A 16,628-nucleotide genomic window follows, 5' to 3' on the forward strand; every position below is an offset into this window, starting at 1 on the left:
GTCCTCAGGGACAAACTTATTGTCTTTCTGGAAGATTTTGAAAATTGTGCCAGAATCAGTGGCTCATACCGGTAATCCCAGCACTTTGGAAGGCTGAGGCAGTAGGATCACTTGAGTCTAGGAGTTCGAAATCAGCCCAGGCAGCATAGTGAGACCCCGGCTCTACAATAAATTTAAAACCTAGCTGGGCATGGTGACATGCACCTGTAGTTCCAGCTACTTTGGAGGCTGAGGTGGGGTAATAACTTGAGCCCAGGAGGTCGAGGCTGCAGTGAGCTGTGATCGTACCACTGCACTCCAGCCTGAGTGACAGAGCAAGACCCTGTCTCAAAAACAAAAACCTGACATTTGTTTTCTTAGTCCATAGAATACTCGAATACAGATGATGTGGGGGTAGGAGGGTACACACAAAGGACAGAGGAGGGCAGTTGAAATCAGCTCACTGAGAGCTGCAAGAGGTGAGTTTTTCAATTTAAAAAATTTCTTCAGGCTGGGCATGGTGACTCATGCCTGTAATCCTATAATAGCACTTTGGGAGGCCGAGGTGGGCAGATCACTTAAGCCTAGGAGTTCAAGACCAGCCTGGGCAGCATGGCAAGACCTCGTTTCTACAAATTAAAAAATTACCTGAGCGTGGTGGTGTAGTCTCACCTACTTACGCTTGTAGTCCCAGCCACTCAGAAGGCTAAGGTAGGAGGATCACCTGAGCCCAGGGAGGTCGAGGCTGCAGTGAGCAGTGATCACGCCACTGCACTTCAGCCTGGACAACAAAATGAGACCAGTCTCAAAAAAACAATTTTTTTTGGTCATAGAAAAACACACATAATCTGGTACCATTCCAAATAGAAGCAAGCAATTTCCTTCTACAGCACAAGGCAGCAATTGAAATATTTGATGTTTGTGATGACGCTGGGTCATCAAAAGGTTTAGCTGTGTTAGTAATACTGTATTTAATTTTGAAAAGGAGATACAGAAAATATATTTAATTGAGCTCATCAACTTACTGTTCACCGGAGAGGTTGGAAAAGAAACCTTAGGTCACTGAAAAGTAGAAACTTTCAGCTCCATAAAAGGTATCCATCATCTATCAAAAACCAACAACACATATAAAAATGTAAAACATTAAAATGATAAAACAGAATAAAATAAGGATTGCCACCATCACTTGTGTTCTGGAAGATTGTTCTGGATATTTAAGCTAATGCAATAATTCAGGAAAAAGAAACAGGTGATACAAATATTTGAAAGGACCAAAGCTGCTGTTATTGCAGATGGCTTAGCCAGAAAATTCTAGAAATCGGCCAGACACGGTGCCTCACACCCGTAATCCCAGCATTTTGGGAGGCCAAGGTGGGCAGATCACCTGAGGTCGGGAGTTCGCGACCAGCCCAACCAACATGGTGAAACTCTCTCTCTACTAAAAATACAAAATTAGCGGGGGCATGGTGGCTCATGCCTGTAGTCCCAGCTACTTGGGAGGCCGAGGCAGGAGAATCGCTTGAACCCAGGCGGTGGAGGTCGTAGTGAACCAAGATCATGCCATTGCACTCCAGCCTGAGCAACAAGAGTGAAACTCTGTCTCAAAAAAAGAAAAGAAAAGAAGAGAAAAAAGAAAATTCTAGAAATCAACTGACATCAGTAGGGTGGTCAAATACATGTAGACCCAAAAGGCTTGTGAAAAACAGTCACTTCCATAACTCCCCATGTTTCTCCTCAGAGACAGCTACTGTGGCTTTACCTGTATCTGTAGTTATAAATAATATGTGAGCTGCCATCTTTTGATTCAATTCTACATGTTAACTAGTCACCTCTCGTTACCTTCTCTCTTAGCTTGGGCTGCCATAACAAAATACCATAGACTGGGTGGCTTAAACAACAGGAATTTATTTCTAATAGTGCTATAGACAAAGTTCAAGATTAAGGTGACAACAGGTAGGTGTCTGGTGAGGGCTCTCTCCTTTGGTTGCAGACAGCCACCTTCTTGCTGTGTCTTTACATGGCCATTCTCTGGTGCATATCAGTGGAGAAAACATGAGAGGAAGCTCTCTGGTGTCCCTTTTTATAAGGGCGCTAATCTCATCATGAGAGGTTTAGATTGCATCTAAACCTTATTACCTACGAAAGGCCCTACCTCCTGATACCATCACACTGGGATTTAGGGTTCAACATATGAATTTGGGAAGCACACATTTGATCTGTGGCACCATCTACATGCTTGAAGCGTCTTTTCTCCATGTTATAATTCCTTTTTTCTTCTTCTTCTTCTTCTTTGAGACAGGGTCTCACTCTGTCATCCAAGCTAGAATGCAGTGGCACAATCACAGCTCATTGCAGCCTCAACCTCCTGGGCTCAAGCAATCCTGTCACCTCAGGCTCCTGAGTAGCTGGGACTGTAGGCATGCACCACCATGCCTGGCTTGCTTGCTTGCTTATTTACTTAATGTAGAGACAGAGTCTTCCTATGTTGCCCAGACTGGTCTTGAACTCCTGGGCTCAAGCAATCCTCCCACCTCAGCCACCCAAAGTGCTGGGATTCCAAGGTATGAGCCACTGTTCTCAGCCTATTAGTTTATGATTTGAGTCAATATTCTGTGTTTATTATCCTTACGTAAATATTATTTAGAGCTGAGTATCATAGTGAACAGTGATTTTGTTTTTGCTAAGGTTAATAATAGAGTGGGTTTGTTTTGTTTTCTTTAGTTTTTTTGGTCGTTTTTTTGTTTAGTTTTTTTTGTTTTGTTTTGTTTTGTTTTTTGGTGTTTGTTCTCTCTATTTATAGAGACTCTGGTTCTAGAAACAGCTCGCCTGCAGCTGGCTGGCTGGACCAGCACACACTGACGCTGACGGGGCTAGACTATTTACAGGCCCATTGTGGGCTGTACTTTGGCCACCTCCCAGCATAGCACTAAGCTGTGACGATAAAATAAGTTAGGTCCAGCAGGGCAGGGCTTGGAGGGGGCAGGGACGGGGGCTTTACACACACGTGCTGAGGGGCCCAGGGCCTCAGTACTCTCAAGGACCCGGCTTTGTAGTTAATTTTGTCTCACATTTTTTCCAATTGCCTCTCAGTGAAGTTTCCTACAAGGCCAATCACGTCACATAATCAGAGTTCCCATTTTTATCTTGGATGTATTTCTCTTGGGGTCCTCCCTTCACTGTCATCTGTGGAATTCCTTTTGCCTTTCTGTTAGGTTGAATTTCTTGTTTTCTTATCTTCCTTATTGTCCTCTTTCTTGCTTTCCTCCCTCGTTGTGATGGAGCAAGTTCCCTAATAGCTTCAATCAATAAAAAGGGAGTAAAATGACATCAGGCATGGTGATGAGAGCCTTTAACGTGGCTTGGCTGTCTTTCGAGTCACTCTGCTCCAATCTGCTTACCTTCTATGTCTGAGGCACCTGTCATGCTTGGATTTCCCTTCATCCTGGGGATGACCTTCACCTCTCTCTGTAGTTCTCTTGTTGGTTTATTCCATGTTGCCTTTTTTAAAGTTTTATGCTCTCCTTTTGGTGAGTCATGTCCTTCAGTAGATTCCTAAGACAGAGTGCATGGAAGGTAAATTTTTCAGATATTACATGTATGAAAAAAATATATTCTCCAGTTGCCCTTCATTGATCATTTTTGCCAGGTAATTTCTAGATCAAAAATAATTTTCTTTCAGTAATTTGAAATCATTGGTCATTGTCTTCTAACATTCTATTTACTTTTAGAAAAGGTTAAAAGCCATTCTTGTTTCTGCTTCTTTTGTTAGGCAGCCTATTTGTTCTCTGGTGGTTTAAAGAACCTTCTCTTTGTACCTGATGTTCTGAACTTTCATGATGTACCTTGATTTGGTTCTATTTCATCCACTGTGCTGGGTACTTAGAGGAGTCCTTTTATATAGAAATTCACATCCATAAATTCTGAGTTTCCTTGAGTTATTTTTCTTCACTCTCTCTTCCTGGAACCTTTTTTTGTTTTCTTTTGTTTTTTTGAGACAAGATCTGACTCTGATCTCAGCTCACTACAGCCTTGACCTCCTAGGCTCAAGCAATCCTCCTACATAAATCTCCCAAGTAGCTAGGACTACAGGCCTGTGCCATCACACCCAGCTAAATTTTTTTTTTTTTTTGGTGGAGATGGAGTTTTGCCGTGTTGCCCAGGCTGGTTTTGAACTCCTGGGCTCAAGCAGTCCATCCACCTCAGCCTCCCAAAGTGCTGGGATTACAGGTATGAGCCACCTCGCCTGGCCCCTGGAACTTATTAATCAGATGTTTGACCTTCTGAACCCATCTTCTAACTTTTTTACTTTATCTTACCTGTTTTTAAATTTTTCATTGTTATCTTTTCTAGGAAATTTTCTTGATTTTATCATGCAGCATTTCTATTGAGTTAATTCCTACTATTCTGTTTTTAATTTCAAAAACTATTTTTGTTTTAAAGGACTATTTTTGTGTCCTTCTTGCAACCTCCAGTTCCTTTTTCACTTTTGTAATATCTTTTCTCTCTAAGATTCTGATGATTTTGGGGATGGGAAATGTTTTCTTCTACCGCTTCAAAGGTACTTTCTTCCAGTTTATTTTTTGGTTTGTACTCTCTGCCCTGTTATATAGGCTTTGCTTTCTTCACAGAGCCAATAATCTTGGTTATCTGCCTATGTTTCAAGAGTGCAAAGCTGTCTGGATGCTCTGAGCATGTAGATGGGGCTTATGAACCTTGAACTTCATTGAAGATTGACCTGGCTGGGCTGCGTGTTGAGGAATCCCCAAAGTCAGTATCTTTGTCTTTTTTCTTACGCTAATGAAGACCTGGCTGCCAGTATTCTTAGAACCAAGCAGAGGGAAAGGTTAGGGATTGGACAGATGAGGAAGTGTTCATACTGAATACTTAGTCATTTAAGCCCCTGGTTTTCACTATAATGTTCAAACCTTCAACTGTGTCCCTCAATCCAGAGACTATTTCGTTTTACCTTTTTTAGTGTTTCTCAATCAAAAGTAATTTTGCCTCCTAAAGAACATTTGCCTCCTAAAGACATTTTCGATTGCCATTAAGAGTGGGGAGGTGGAGCACAGCTGCTGGCATCAAGTAGGTAGAGGACAGAGAAGCTGCTATACACATCCTACAGTGCACAGGACAGCACTCCAGATCAATAATTTTATTGGCCCAGGCCAGGCGCAGTGGCTCACGCCTGTAATCCCAACACTTTGGGAGGCCAAGGCAGGCAGATCACTGGAGGCCAGGAGTTCTAGACCAGCCTGGCCAACATGGTGAAACCCCATCTCCACTAAAAATACAAAAATTAGCTGGGTGTGATCCCAACTTGTAATCCCAACTACTAGGGGGCTGAGGCAGGAGAATCACTTGAACCTGGGAGGCGGAGGTTGCAGGGAGCCAAGATTGTGCCACTGTACTCTAGCCTGAGCAACAGAGCAAGACTATGTCTCAAAAAAAAAAAGAATTTTATTGACGCAAAATGTCAATATGCCTGAGACTGAGGAATCCTAATCTAGAGAATAAACTTTTACACTAATGACAGAAGTGGGGCAATCAACCAGCAGCTTGCAGTAGAGCAAAGGGTAAGGACTTAGTGACTTTCAAACAGCTTCCCACCAATCCTCCTTATTTTAGTCGCTCCTCTCCCACCCCCAACCTTCGTTTTCTGTCCTAGAGCTACCTGAGTCTTTTTAGACTTTGCAGTGAAGTTGGTTTGTTTCTTGACTTACCTGTTAACCACCTTAGAACTCGGCTTTCTCAGGGTCATTAAGTCAGTTATCCATTGTTCATATGTGTTCTAAGCCTTTTTTTTTTTTTGAGACAGAGTCTCGCTGTCACCCAGGCTGGAGTGCAATGGCGTGATCTTGGCTCACTACAACCTCCACCTCCCGGGTTCAAGTGATTCTTCTGCCTCAGCCTCCCAAGTAGCTGGGACTAGATAGAGGCATGTGCCACCATGCCCAGAAAATTTTTGTATTTTTAGTAGAGACGGGGTTTCACCATATTGACCAGGCTGGTCTCGAACTCCTGACCTCAGGTGATCCATCCACCTCGGCCTCCCAAAGTGCTGGGATTACAGGCGTGAGCCACCATGTCAGGCCTAATTTTTGTATTTTTAGTAGAGATGAGGTTTCACCATGTTGGCCAGGCTGGTCTCGAACTCCTGACCTCAGGTGATCCACTCGCCTCAGCCTCCCAAGGTACTGGGATGACAGGCATGAGCCACTGCACCTGGCTGTGTTCTAAGCTTCTAAAAATGTTACTGTTGTCTCTTTTCCTATTCAACCCATCCTCTTGAAAATTTTAGAAGGGTTTTTGGAGGGAGCAAAATTAGGTGTTCAGTCTGATATACTTTCCAAGAATGCTAAAATACATGAAATACATGTTGAAGCTACAGTCATTGGCACTGACACAGCAGATGAACACGGGTGAATGGAATGGAATAAAGATTCCAGAAACTGCCACAATATATGGGAAGACACTGATAAGTGTCTATCTGCTAGAAAAAATAAAATTTGCCTTTATTTACCCCATATATAGAACTCAGTGCTAGTTGGAGTAAAGATGTAAGCATATATACAAAACTATGAAAATATAGGAGAATGTTTTTGTAATCTTCTGTTGAGAATGACCTTGCTAAGAAGGTAAAAAATAAAAGAGTTAAAGAAAACCAATTATGTCAGCCAGGCATGGTGGTTCACAACTATAATCTCAGCACTTTGGGAGGCCACAGCAGGAGGATCACTTGAGCCCAGGAGTTCGAGACCAGCCTGGGCAACATAGCGAGACCTCATCTCTACAAAGAAATGAAAATCAAAAAGTTAACCAGGTGTGGTGCATTCCTGTAATCCCAGCTACTCAGGAGGCTGAGGTAGAAAGATCACGAGCCCAGGAGGTAGAGGTTGCAGTGACCCTTGATCATACCACTGCACTCCAGCCTGGGCAACAGAGTGAGACCCTGTCTCAAAAAAAAAAAAAAAAATTATGTAAAAACTTAAAACTTCCATAGACAAAAGACTGTATGGCTTTGAAAAATAAAACTGGATCAGGAAAATGTTTGCCACATATATGGTTGCTTACCATCTCTCTTATGTAAAGATCTCTACAAATCAGAAAGTGACTTTTAAAAATCTATCAGGCCAGGCATAGTGGCTGGCCAGGTGCAGTGGCTCACACCTGTAATCCTAGTACTTTGGGAAGCTGAGGCAAGCAGATCACTTGAGGTCAGGAGTTTGAGACCAGCCCGGCCAACATGGTGAAACCCCGTCTCTACTAAAAATACAAAAAATTAGCCAGGCATGGTGGTGCACTCCTGTAATTACAGCTACTGGGGAGGCTACAGCATGAGAATTGCTTGAACCTGGGAGATGGAGGTTGCAGTGAGCCAGGATCACACCACTGCACTCCAGCCTGGGTGATGGAGTGAGACTGTCTAAAAAAAAAACCACACACACACTGACAAAAAAAAAAAGAAAAAGAAAAAGAAACTATCAGGAAATAAGAGGAGAACTCTACGTGGTTGATAGCATTATAAGCATTCAAAAAAATGCTCTACTGTCCTTGACACTGATGAAGAAAAATGCAAATTAAAGTAGAAACAAGATGCTATTCATCAGTGGTTCTTCATGTGTAGTCCCTGGGCCAGCAGCATCAGCATCACCTGAGAGCTTGTTAGAAATGCAAATTCTCAGATGCATCCTAGACCTGAATCACAGGCAAGTGGTAGGCCTAGGCATTTGTTTCAACAAGCCCTCCAGGTGATTCTGATGGTCAAATTTGAGACACCAGGAGAAAGAAGGAACTACCTTCAGTATTGCAGATGACTCTCTCACAGTATTTAGCAAGAGATGTCAGACATAAGACTGAGTACTATAGGATCCATTTATATGAAGATCAAAAGCAGAAATTAATCTAGGATGATAGAGATCAGGGCAATTGTCACCCTTAGAGGAGAGGAGTAACTAGAAATGGGGGTAAGGTTTTCAGGTGCTGGTAGTGTTGTGTTTCTTGATTTGGATGCTGGTTACACAGGTTTGTTCAGTTAGTGAAACTTCCCCAAGCTGTTCACTTAGGATTTGTATACTTTTCTTTGTGCTATATTTCAATACAGCAGTGAAAGTTAAAACAGTGAGAGTTCTGTTTTTTAAAATCAGGTTTTTAGCCATTAAAACATAGAAATTTAGTCTGGTGAAGATGGAAAACATGCATATACTGATAATAGAGTAAACTCATACAAGCTTTTTTTTTTTTTTCCTCTGGAGACAGAGTCTCGCTCTGTCGCCCAGACTGGAGTATAGTGGTGCAATCTCAGCTCACTGCAACCTCCACCTCCCCAGTTCAAGGTATTCTCCTGCCTCAGCCTCCCTAGTAGCTGGGATTACAGGCACGCACCACTACGCCCTGCTAATTTTTGTATTCTTAGTACAGATGGGGTTTTGCCATGTTAGCCAGACTGGTCTCAAGCTCCTGGCCTCAAGTGATCCACCTGCCTCAGCCGCCCAAAGTGCTGGGATTATAGGCGTGAGCCGCTGTGCCCAGTCAGTAAATTAGTACAAGCTTTTGCCGAACAATTTGGTAGTACCTCTAAAGCTTAAAATATGTATTCTAGAAATTTTCCTCCTAGACATCTCCTGGAATTCAGGTATACAAAGGCATAGGTTATAAAAATGTTTCTGGGTATTTTTGTACAAACATAAAGAAGACAACCTAAATTTCCATCAATGGGGAACTGGTTACATGAATTATGGAAGACTGAGCAACTGTTAAAATTGGCAGAGATGTGTGTGTAGTAGTGTGGAAGGTTGTCCTCTATGGTATTACTGACTGAAAGAAGCAAGTTATAGACTCCATGAACAGAGTGATCCATATTTATACGGGAGAAAAAGAAAGATGTGCAGGCAATGGTTATAAATGCTAGGAAAGAGGCTAGAAAGGGTAAATACAAAATTGTTTATGTTGGTTTTTCTTGAATTTTTATAACTGGTGGATAGGAATGGGGTTGTCATTTCTTTATATACTTCTGTGTTGTTTTTTTTTTTGAGACGGAGTCTCGCTCTGTCGTCCAGGCTGGAGTACAGTGGAACAATCTCTGCTCACTACAAGCTCCGCCTCCCGGGTTCATGCCATTCTCCTGCCTCAGCCTCCCAAGTAGCTGGGACTACAGGCGCCCGCCACCACGCCCGGCTAATTTTTTGTATTTTTGGTAGAGACAGGGTTTCACTGTGTTAGCCAGGATGGTCTTGATCTATTGACCTCGTGATCCGCCTGCCTCGGCCTCCCAAAGTGCCGGGATTACAGGCATGAGCCACTGCGCCCGGCCTACTTCTGTGTTTTTTATTTCATTTTATTTTATTTATTTTTGAGATGGAGTCTCCCTCTGTCACCCAGGCTGGAGTGCAGTGGCGCAATCTCGGCTCACTGCAAACTCTGCCTCCTGGGTTCAAGCGATTCTCCTGCCTCAGCCTCCTGAGTAGCTGGGACTACGGGCATGCACCACCACGCCCAGCTAATTTTTGTATTTTTAGCAGAGACGGGGTTTTACCATGTTGGCCAGGATGGTTTCAATCTCTTGACCTCGTGATCTGCCCACCTCAGTCTCCCAAAGTGCTGGGATTTACAGGCGTGAGCCACCGTGCTTGGCCCTGTGTTAATTTTTTACCTGCGTTTATCACTTTGAAGGGTTAGTTTTGCCATTAAAAAAAAAAAGTCTTAGCCTAAAAAAAAAAAAAATGCTTGTAATGCTTATCAGAGAAAACAAAAACAAACAGTATTTTTGTAGTCTAAGCAAATAAAGATTTAGGTTTATCTTAAAGCAGAAGGTGAGTCACATTTTTGAAGAGTGGTTTTTATCAGTATTGGCTATGGTGGAGATAAAAGGTTTGCTTCTTGATATATTTCAGTCACCTAGGAAATTCACTTGGGTAGAACAATTCTTTTCTTGACAGAGACATTCTTTTTACTTTGTTTGCTTGTGAGGTCATGTGTCAAGTATTCCTGTTCTTTGAAAGACGGCTCAGTTAACAATATTGTGCCTTTGTGTAAAAGATGACCACAGCCAGCAAACTAGACAATGCAGCCCGGGACAGCAGGCTTCACTTGTGTTAATAATGAAAAACGTTTTTGCATTCAGAGCCAAGAGCTGTGAGTTGAGCCTGTTTAGCTGGATACAGACTTGTGATGGAAACTCTTAAGCCCTTGTGATCACACAGAGAGATACTATCAACACATCTACAGTGCCTCTTCACTCACTGTTATGTTTCCTATGTGAATCATCCACAAAGGGCCGTTCTGACCCCGTCTCAATCAAGAAGCCTGAAATGTTTCAGACGCTGCCATGCCGGATTACATCTATTACCAGTCTTACTGATCCAACAGAATGTCAAACACATTGTATAGATTACCTGTCAGAATCAATTTGGGCCAAAAACCTCATTAGTGTGAGGCTTAGCGCTTTCTGGAATTATATCCCATTCTGTGTGTCTTCACTTTCAATAAGTGTTGTTGCCACAGATGTAAACACAAAAGCACATCTCCATTAAGCATCTTGTCTCTGGAATTCATATACTAATATCAAGCAGATAAAAGAATGTTGATGCTCAAATCTAAAGAGCAGAAACAGCAACATTTAGAGTCTTAGCTGCTCCCCGGCACAGGCACCCAAACTGTACCGGGAAAGTGGCTTCTCTTGGGAAGCGGTTTAACATGTCCCTTGGAAACCTGTCTGATGGCTTCAAGATCTTCACAGGAAGTCTTCCTTCTTAAAGAATGGCCTGAAGTCTTCTCTCTTCAACATCCACTTCTTCTAATCCCTGTTTGAAGGTCCCCAACTACCTCAAACTGAGTAGTTCGAAAATTTAACTCATGAACAACACTCCCTTTACCTGTTCCTCTTCCACTGTTCCAACAGAACAAGTCAAACCCTGATCTACTCCAGAAATCTTTCTAGAGACCTAGGGATCATTCCACTGTATCCTCTCCCTTCTCCTCCCCCAACCCCATGTCTAATCCATTAAAGTCCCATCTGCTGAAATTTGTCATGAATTCACTCACTTCTCGATATTCACTGCCACCATATTGGTCTTAAAGACTTCATATTCTTCCTGCTTGGATTATTGCACGCTTTCTGAATTTGTCTCCACACCACTGCTCCCCCTTTCCCCTCCACATGTCCATTCTCTACCTGCAGCCAGAGTGGCTTTTTAAAAAAATCTAGCCTAATCTTAACATTCTCTTGCTTAAAACTCTCCCACTGCCCTTTGGATAAAGCACAAAATCTCTAGGCCTCCTGAGCTCATATCATCTCACCTTCCCCAGGTCTCTAACATTTTGCACCAATATCCTAACTTACTACTTGTTCTTATAGGTTCTAGAAGGTAGCAGAGCCCTTCCCACCTTCAGACCTTTGCCAACACTGTGCCCTCTGCCTATAACGTTGCCTTCCCGCTTCTGTCTCGCCAGTGCTTTCAGCCTTCAGGTTATTCTTCAGCCTGGACTTCTCCGATGCTTCCTGTGCCTGCCAGCAAGGTCATTTCCCCCATCACAGACCCTTGTCATACCCTTTACCTTCTTCATAACATTTGCCACAGTTGTAATCTGTCAGGTATTTCCCTCCACTAGACTTTAGTTCTCTACAAGCAGGATCTGTACAATTTGTATACCACTGTCCTTGGAGCCTGACAGCAGGAAGCCCAGATATTGTAGGTGCTCCTGTGTTAAACAAATAAAGGAAATCTGTCTTCCAAGCCTGGTGATTAGAGTTACTTTAGTATTTTGTTTCATATACCACAAAGAAAGCTAAACCAGAAATGAAATTCTTTGTCCTGAGTCACACACAGCAAGCCAGGACTTGCAGGGCTAGAACCCACCCTGGACTCTTGTTACTGTGTCCTGGGCATGTGGTTCACATCTCAACTTTTTGGGACTTAGGAATAAAGTCCACTTGGAAGGTGCTAGAATGTGAGTGCATACCTTGCTCTAGCCTTCCTTTGTCCAGGACTTAAGACACCTACAGTTTAGGTCAGTTTCCTTTTCCTTGATGAAGCCTTCCTTTAGTCAGTGAGTGGTGTTAATTTGTTTGGGTATGGTCTTCCTCATCAGCAGCTGGATGACTATTGCTGGGGTAAATGCACAACGTGTGGTAAAATACTGAGTGTCTACATCTGGACTGGGCTGTTGCTCATTCTCTCTTCTGAAAGCTGTCTCAGACCACACGTTACTGGCCATCTGTGAGAACAGCAGGGAATGCCCAGAGGTTCGTCCCTTGAAAGCAGATCAGCTCCAGGGACCACCTCCAAGTGCACCTGCAGTCTTGTTTCCTTGGCACGTATCAGCCTGGGAGCAAATTCCAGCCTTGGATGTTGTTTTTCACCAAGTGGTGTTTTAAAACCCCTGATTAGTGCTCATATTTAACATCGAGATTATTATGTACAAGCTTGAGTTTCTGTGTTCTCCTGGGGTGGAGGAGACCTGGCAAAACCAGCCCACGACTATCAGCTAGGGCTGAATTTTAAGAGAACCCCCTAAAACAAGACATTATTGATCCCTGCCTAGACTGCCATGGTTACCTTCCTGGCATTTGTAGGCACATGAGTTTGCAAACCCTGTAATATTTTTAAGTCACGGCAGGGGAAGGTGGGGGTATATGCATGAAAGTTGTAATTGACTTAGCTGGGCATGGTTCTGCACGCCTGTAATCCCAGCTACTCGGGAGGCTAAGGAAGGAGAACCCCTTGAACCCGGGAGGTAGAGGTTGCAGTGAGCCGAGATCGTACCACTGCACTCCAGCCTGGGTGACGGAAGCAAGACTCCATCTCAAATACATCAATAAATAAATAAGTTGTAATTGACATTCTGTATAATTTTTTTTTTCTTTGTCCCTACTTCCTTCTTTTTCTTTATCTTCTACTTTCCCTTCCTCTCTCCACTGCTTCTACCACTTTACAGGTTCTGGGGCTGCTGGTATGGACGCTTATCGCTGGAACTGAGTACTTCCGGGTCCCCGCATTTGGCTGGGTCATGTTTGTAGCTGTATTTTACTGGGTCCTCACCGTCTTCTTCCTCATTGTCTACATAACAATGACCTACACCAGGATTCCCCAGGTGCCCTGGACAACAGTGGTAAGGAAGCCATGGGTGGTGGTCTTGTCCAGTGCCTGCTCGGTAGGATGGCATTAGTCCTCCACTAGTCAATCCAAGACTGTCTCTCTGCCCAAAAAAGGTGGGCCATACCATGGAGAACCCAACACAGCAGACAATCTCAACATCCTCTAAGTGCCTCTCAAGTGGCTTACAGCTGGGTGTGAAACTGGGCACATCAGAAGGTCCAGAAATTCCTTTCAGGCAGAATTGCAAACCAATTCTCAGAAGACTGAATCAAGAAAAGCCAGGTTCTCTCATGTAGACTCTCATTTTATTATTTCCCTGTGAACAATGTCACCTGGAAATAAATATGTCAGGGTGCCAACCTCTGCAGGTCATGCTTCCTACAAACCTCTCCTGGGGCTGTGGCCTTAACCCTTTGTACATCACAGCTCTTTGATGCTGGAGCACATTGTGTATGGAGTTAGCATGCAAATGAAAATTGAAATTAGAACACATAGGTGTTCTTCTATATTTGACAAAGAGAATTGTCAGGAATGACTGGATTCTCATCCAGAAGATACGAAACCCTGTGGCACACACTGCAGTGGGGCTGTGTAGAAAGTGTGATGGAGGCTGCCACCTCAGCTTAGGATGACTGGGAACTCTTCAGAGAGGAAGGGACATTTAGCTTCATCCTGGAGATCGAACACACACATCCTAAGTGGATTCACAGAGATGGAAGGTGGGTTCCCCTTGCCTTAAGAGCATTGACAATCTGGTTGGGAAATTCAAAGTAGCTAAATGATTTACAAAAGAAATTCCAGTGGTACCACATGTGTTTATGTATAAAACAGAGCTCTCCAGTGATACTATTTTTTGTCTGTTTTCAACCAATATGTGAGAAAAAATATTTAATTCCAAATAACTGACTTATGAACCAAATTTGAAATATAGTCTATTTGTAGTTATAAACTAAGTTAAGTTGGCAGACTTTCAGACAACACTATCATTGTTCAGAATGCACCTGGCTTTGTTCTTTCTGTGTTGCTAAGTCCCCCAGGAAAACAAGTCTTATTTTATTTCACAAAGCAGTTTGACTGACTCTTGACCATTTCCCCAAATCCAAAAGTAAGGACTCTTTATTAAGGTTTTCAAGAAAGCATTGCAAGTTTGAAAAGTAATTCCAAACAAGGTGCTTAATCACTGTCTAGGGTGGGGGAAGCAGCCTTGTCAGAACTGGTGTTTTGCTGCCTCAGGTGGGCATCCGGAGGGAAAGACTCGTTTAGATGCTGGATTCAAAAACAGTTAGCACTTTGAAGTAATAGTAACTACAGAAGCACAGGATGAGGGAATAATCAAAGTTGGTTGGAATTTAAGGAATGCCATTTTGGAGAAAGTTGTGTTCTAGGGTGGGTCTTGAAGAAAGTGCCTGTGAACTTGAAAGAAGAGGAACTTGGACAGTGTAGTAGGGGAGCAAATTGTTGGGATGGAGGAATGGACAGTACCCTTGTTTCCCCTTTTGCCTGAGTCTCAATTTCTAGTATGTTATCTAGATCAGCAGTTGGCATGCTGTCTTTGTAAAGGACCAGATAGTAAGTATTGTAGTCGTCTTGGGCTATACTCCCATGGCCCAGCCACTCAACTCTGCCTGCAGCATTGAGAGAAGCCATAGGCAATTTGTAAATGAATGAGCATGGCTGTGTTCAGGTAAAACTTTATTTATAAAAACTGATGGTGGCTGGGCACGGTAGCTCACACCTGTAATCTTAGCATTTTGGGTAGACACCTAAGGTTAGGGGTTTGAGACCAGCCTGGCCAACGTGGCAAAATCCTGTCTCTACCATAAATACAAAAATTATCCTGGTGTGGTGACGCATACCTGTAATCCCAGCTACTCGGGAGGGTGAGGCAGGAGAATCTCTTGAACCCAGGAGGCGGAGGTTGTAATGAGCTGAGATCACACCACTACTCCAGTTTGGGTGACAGAATGAGACTCTGTCTCAAAAAAACAAAACAAAACTAGTGGTGGGCCAGATTTGACCCACAAGCCATAGTTTACGGACCCCTTGTCTAGATCATATATAGTCTTTCTCTTCTCCAAGCCTAAAACTCCTTCACTGATTTATTACATTAAAAATTTAAAAATATTGCCTTTAATGGGATTTTAAAAAGAATATTAACATGCCTTCTTCCGGCACCCCTAGTTTTAAAATGCTTTGATTTGCATTATCAGAATTTATTATCATAAGGTATGTCCCCATTTTATAGATAAGGAAACTGAGGTTTGGAGTCTTGTGACTTTGCACAGATTTATACACAGCAGGGGTCCACATCTCTTGACTTCCATCTGCATTTTTTTTCTGATCTCATCCTGCTCCAGGCCTCCTCTGCCTGAGCGGTAGGTAACAACTGCAACCAGACACCAGGAAACCAGGACTCCTAGTCCCTTTACAAGGGTTTAATCATTTATCCCCCTTAAGCAAGGCTGTCAGCCTCCAGGTCAGGGGTTGCACACTCAGATGTGTGAGGCACCAGTCAGGTCGGACAAGTGAGTAAACTCGGCATGGTATTGAACCTTGCCACCCAGACACACTTTCTTAGCATCTTAAACAACTTGAGAATATTCTCACTTCACAAATAAATAAGCTGGAAATGTGCTCCCAGGATTGCTAACTGTTCTGTTTGTTTTCTAAGGCGATCTAGAAATCTGGGCTTTGGTGTGAACTCTCCCAATTTTAAAACGCTTACAGCCATAGTCTTAAAATTCATTTGCTGCTGGCAGAAGCTACAGGTCAAACATGTCTGACTTCTGGTTGGGGTTTATGTTTACTGTTACAAATAAATACACCTTTGTAACTTCTTAAAGCATTTGTGAGTTGGGTACATGGTGTTAACCAAATATCCAGAGTGGAGACTGGAAAAAGTTTCCGTCTGTTAACAACTAAGGACTCTGACTAAACTTCCATATTTTCTACTACCCAGCAGAATCTCTTACAGAACAGCCTGTGGGGGATTCAGATCCCAGCCCAACTGTCGTGTCCCAGCACAAATCAGGAGCGTAGCAAGTGTCAGGCTGGGACTTCGTGCTGAGGCAGCTGACAGGCTCCTGGTGCCGAATTGGACTGCCTAAACTCTTGCTACTCAAAGTGTGGTCCCTGGACCAGCAGCATCACTGGGAGATTATTAAGAATACAGAATGTTAGGCCCTACTCTAATTCTGATTTGTACTGACTGAATCAGAAATTCTATAGAGGGCTTTAGAATCTCTATTATGACAAGATTTCCAGATCATTCTTAGGCATCTAAAGTATGGGAAACACTGGTTTAAAAATATAGATCCATAATCCCTGGGTCAAAACCTTTGGGTCAGATGTGAATTAAGAGTTTGTTTTGTTTTTTTTTGAGATGGAGTTTCACTCTTGTTGCCCACGCTGGAGTGCAGTGGTGCAATCTCGGTTCACTGCAACCTCCACCTCCCGGGTTCAAGCAATTCTCCTGCCTCAGCCTCCCGAGTAGCTGGGATTACAGGCATGTGCCACCACGCCTGGCTAATTTTGTGTTTTTAGTAGAGATGGGGT

General features: G+C 43.1%; 1 protein-coding gene across 2 annotated transcripts in view; it reads left to right on the forward strand.

Annotated features, from left to right (window-relative positions):
* Window positions 1-16,628, forward strand: part of CMTM8 (CKLF like MARVEL transmembrane domain containing 8) — a 129,584-nt gene that overhangs the window by 103,811 nt on the left and 9,145 nt on the right. The window contains exon 2 of one of the 2 annotated variants that reach the window (XM_025376271.1): window positions 12,913-13,086. The exons of the other annotated variant lie outside the window; for it this stretch is intronic. Within the exon in view, the coding sequence (XP_025232056.1) occupies window positions 12,913-13,086 (174 nt within the window). The remainder of the gene's footprint in view (window positions 1-12,912; window positions 13,087-16,628) is intronic. 2 annotated transcript variants of the gene reach the window in all.

This window comes from Theropithecus gelada, chromosome 2 (genome assembly GCF_003255815.1).
Source record: "Theropithecus gelada isolate Dixy chromosome 2, Tgel_1.0, whole genome shotgun sequence".
NCBI classification, from domain to species: domain Eukaryota; kingdom Metazoa; phylum Chordata; class Mammalia; order Primates; family Cercopithecidae; genus Theropithecus; species Theropithecus gelada.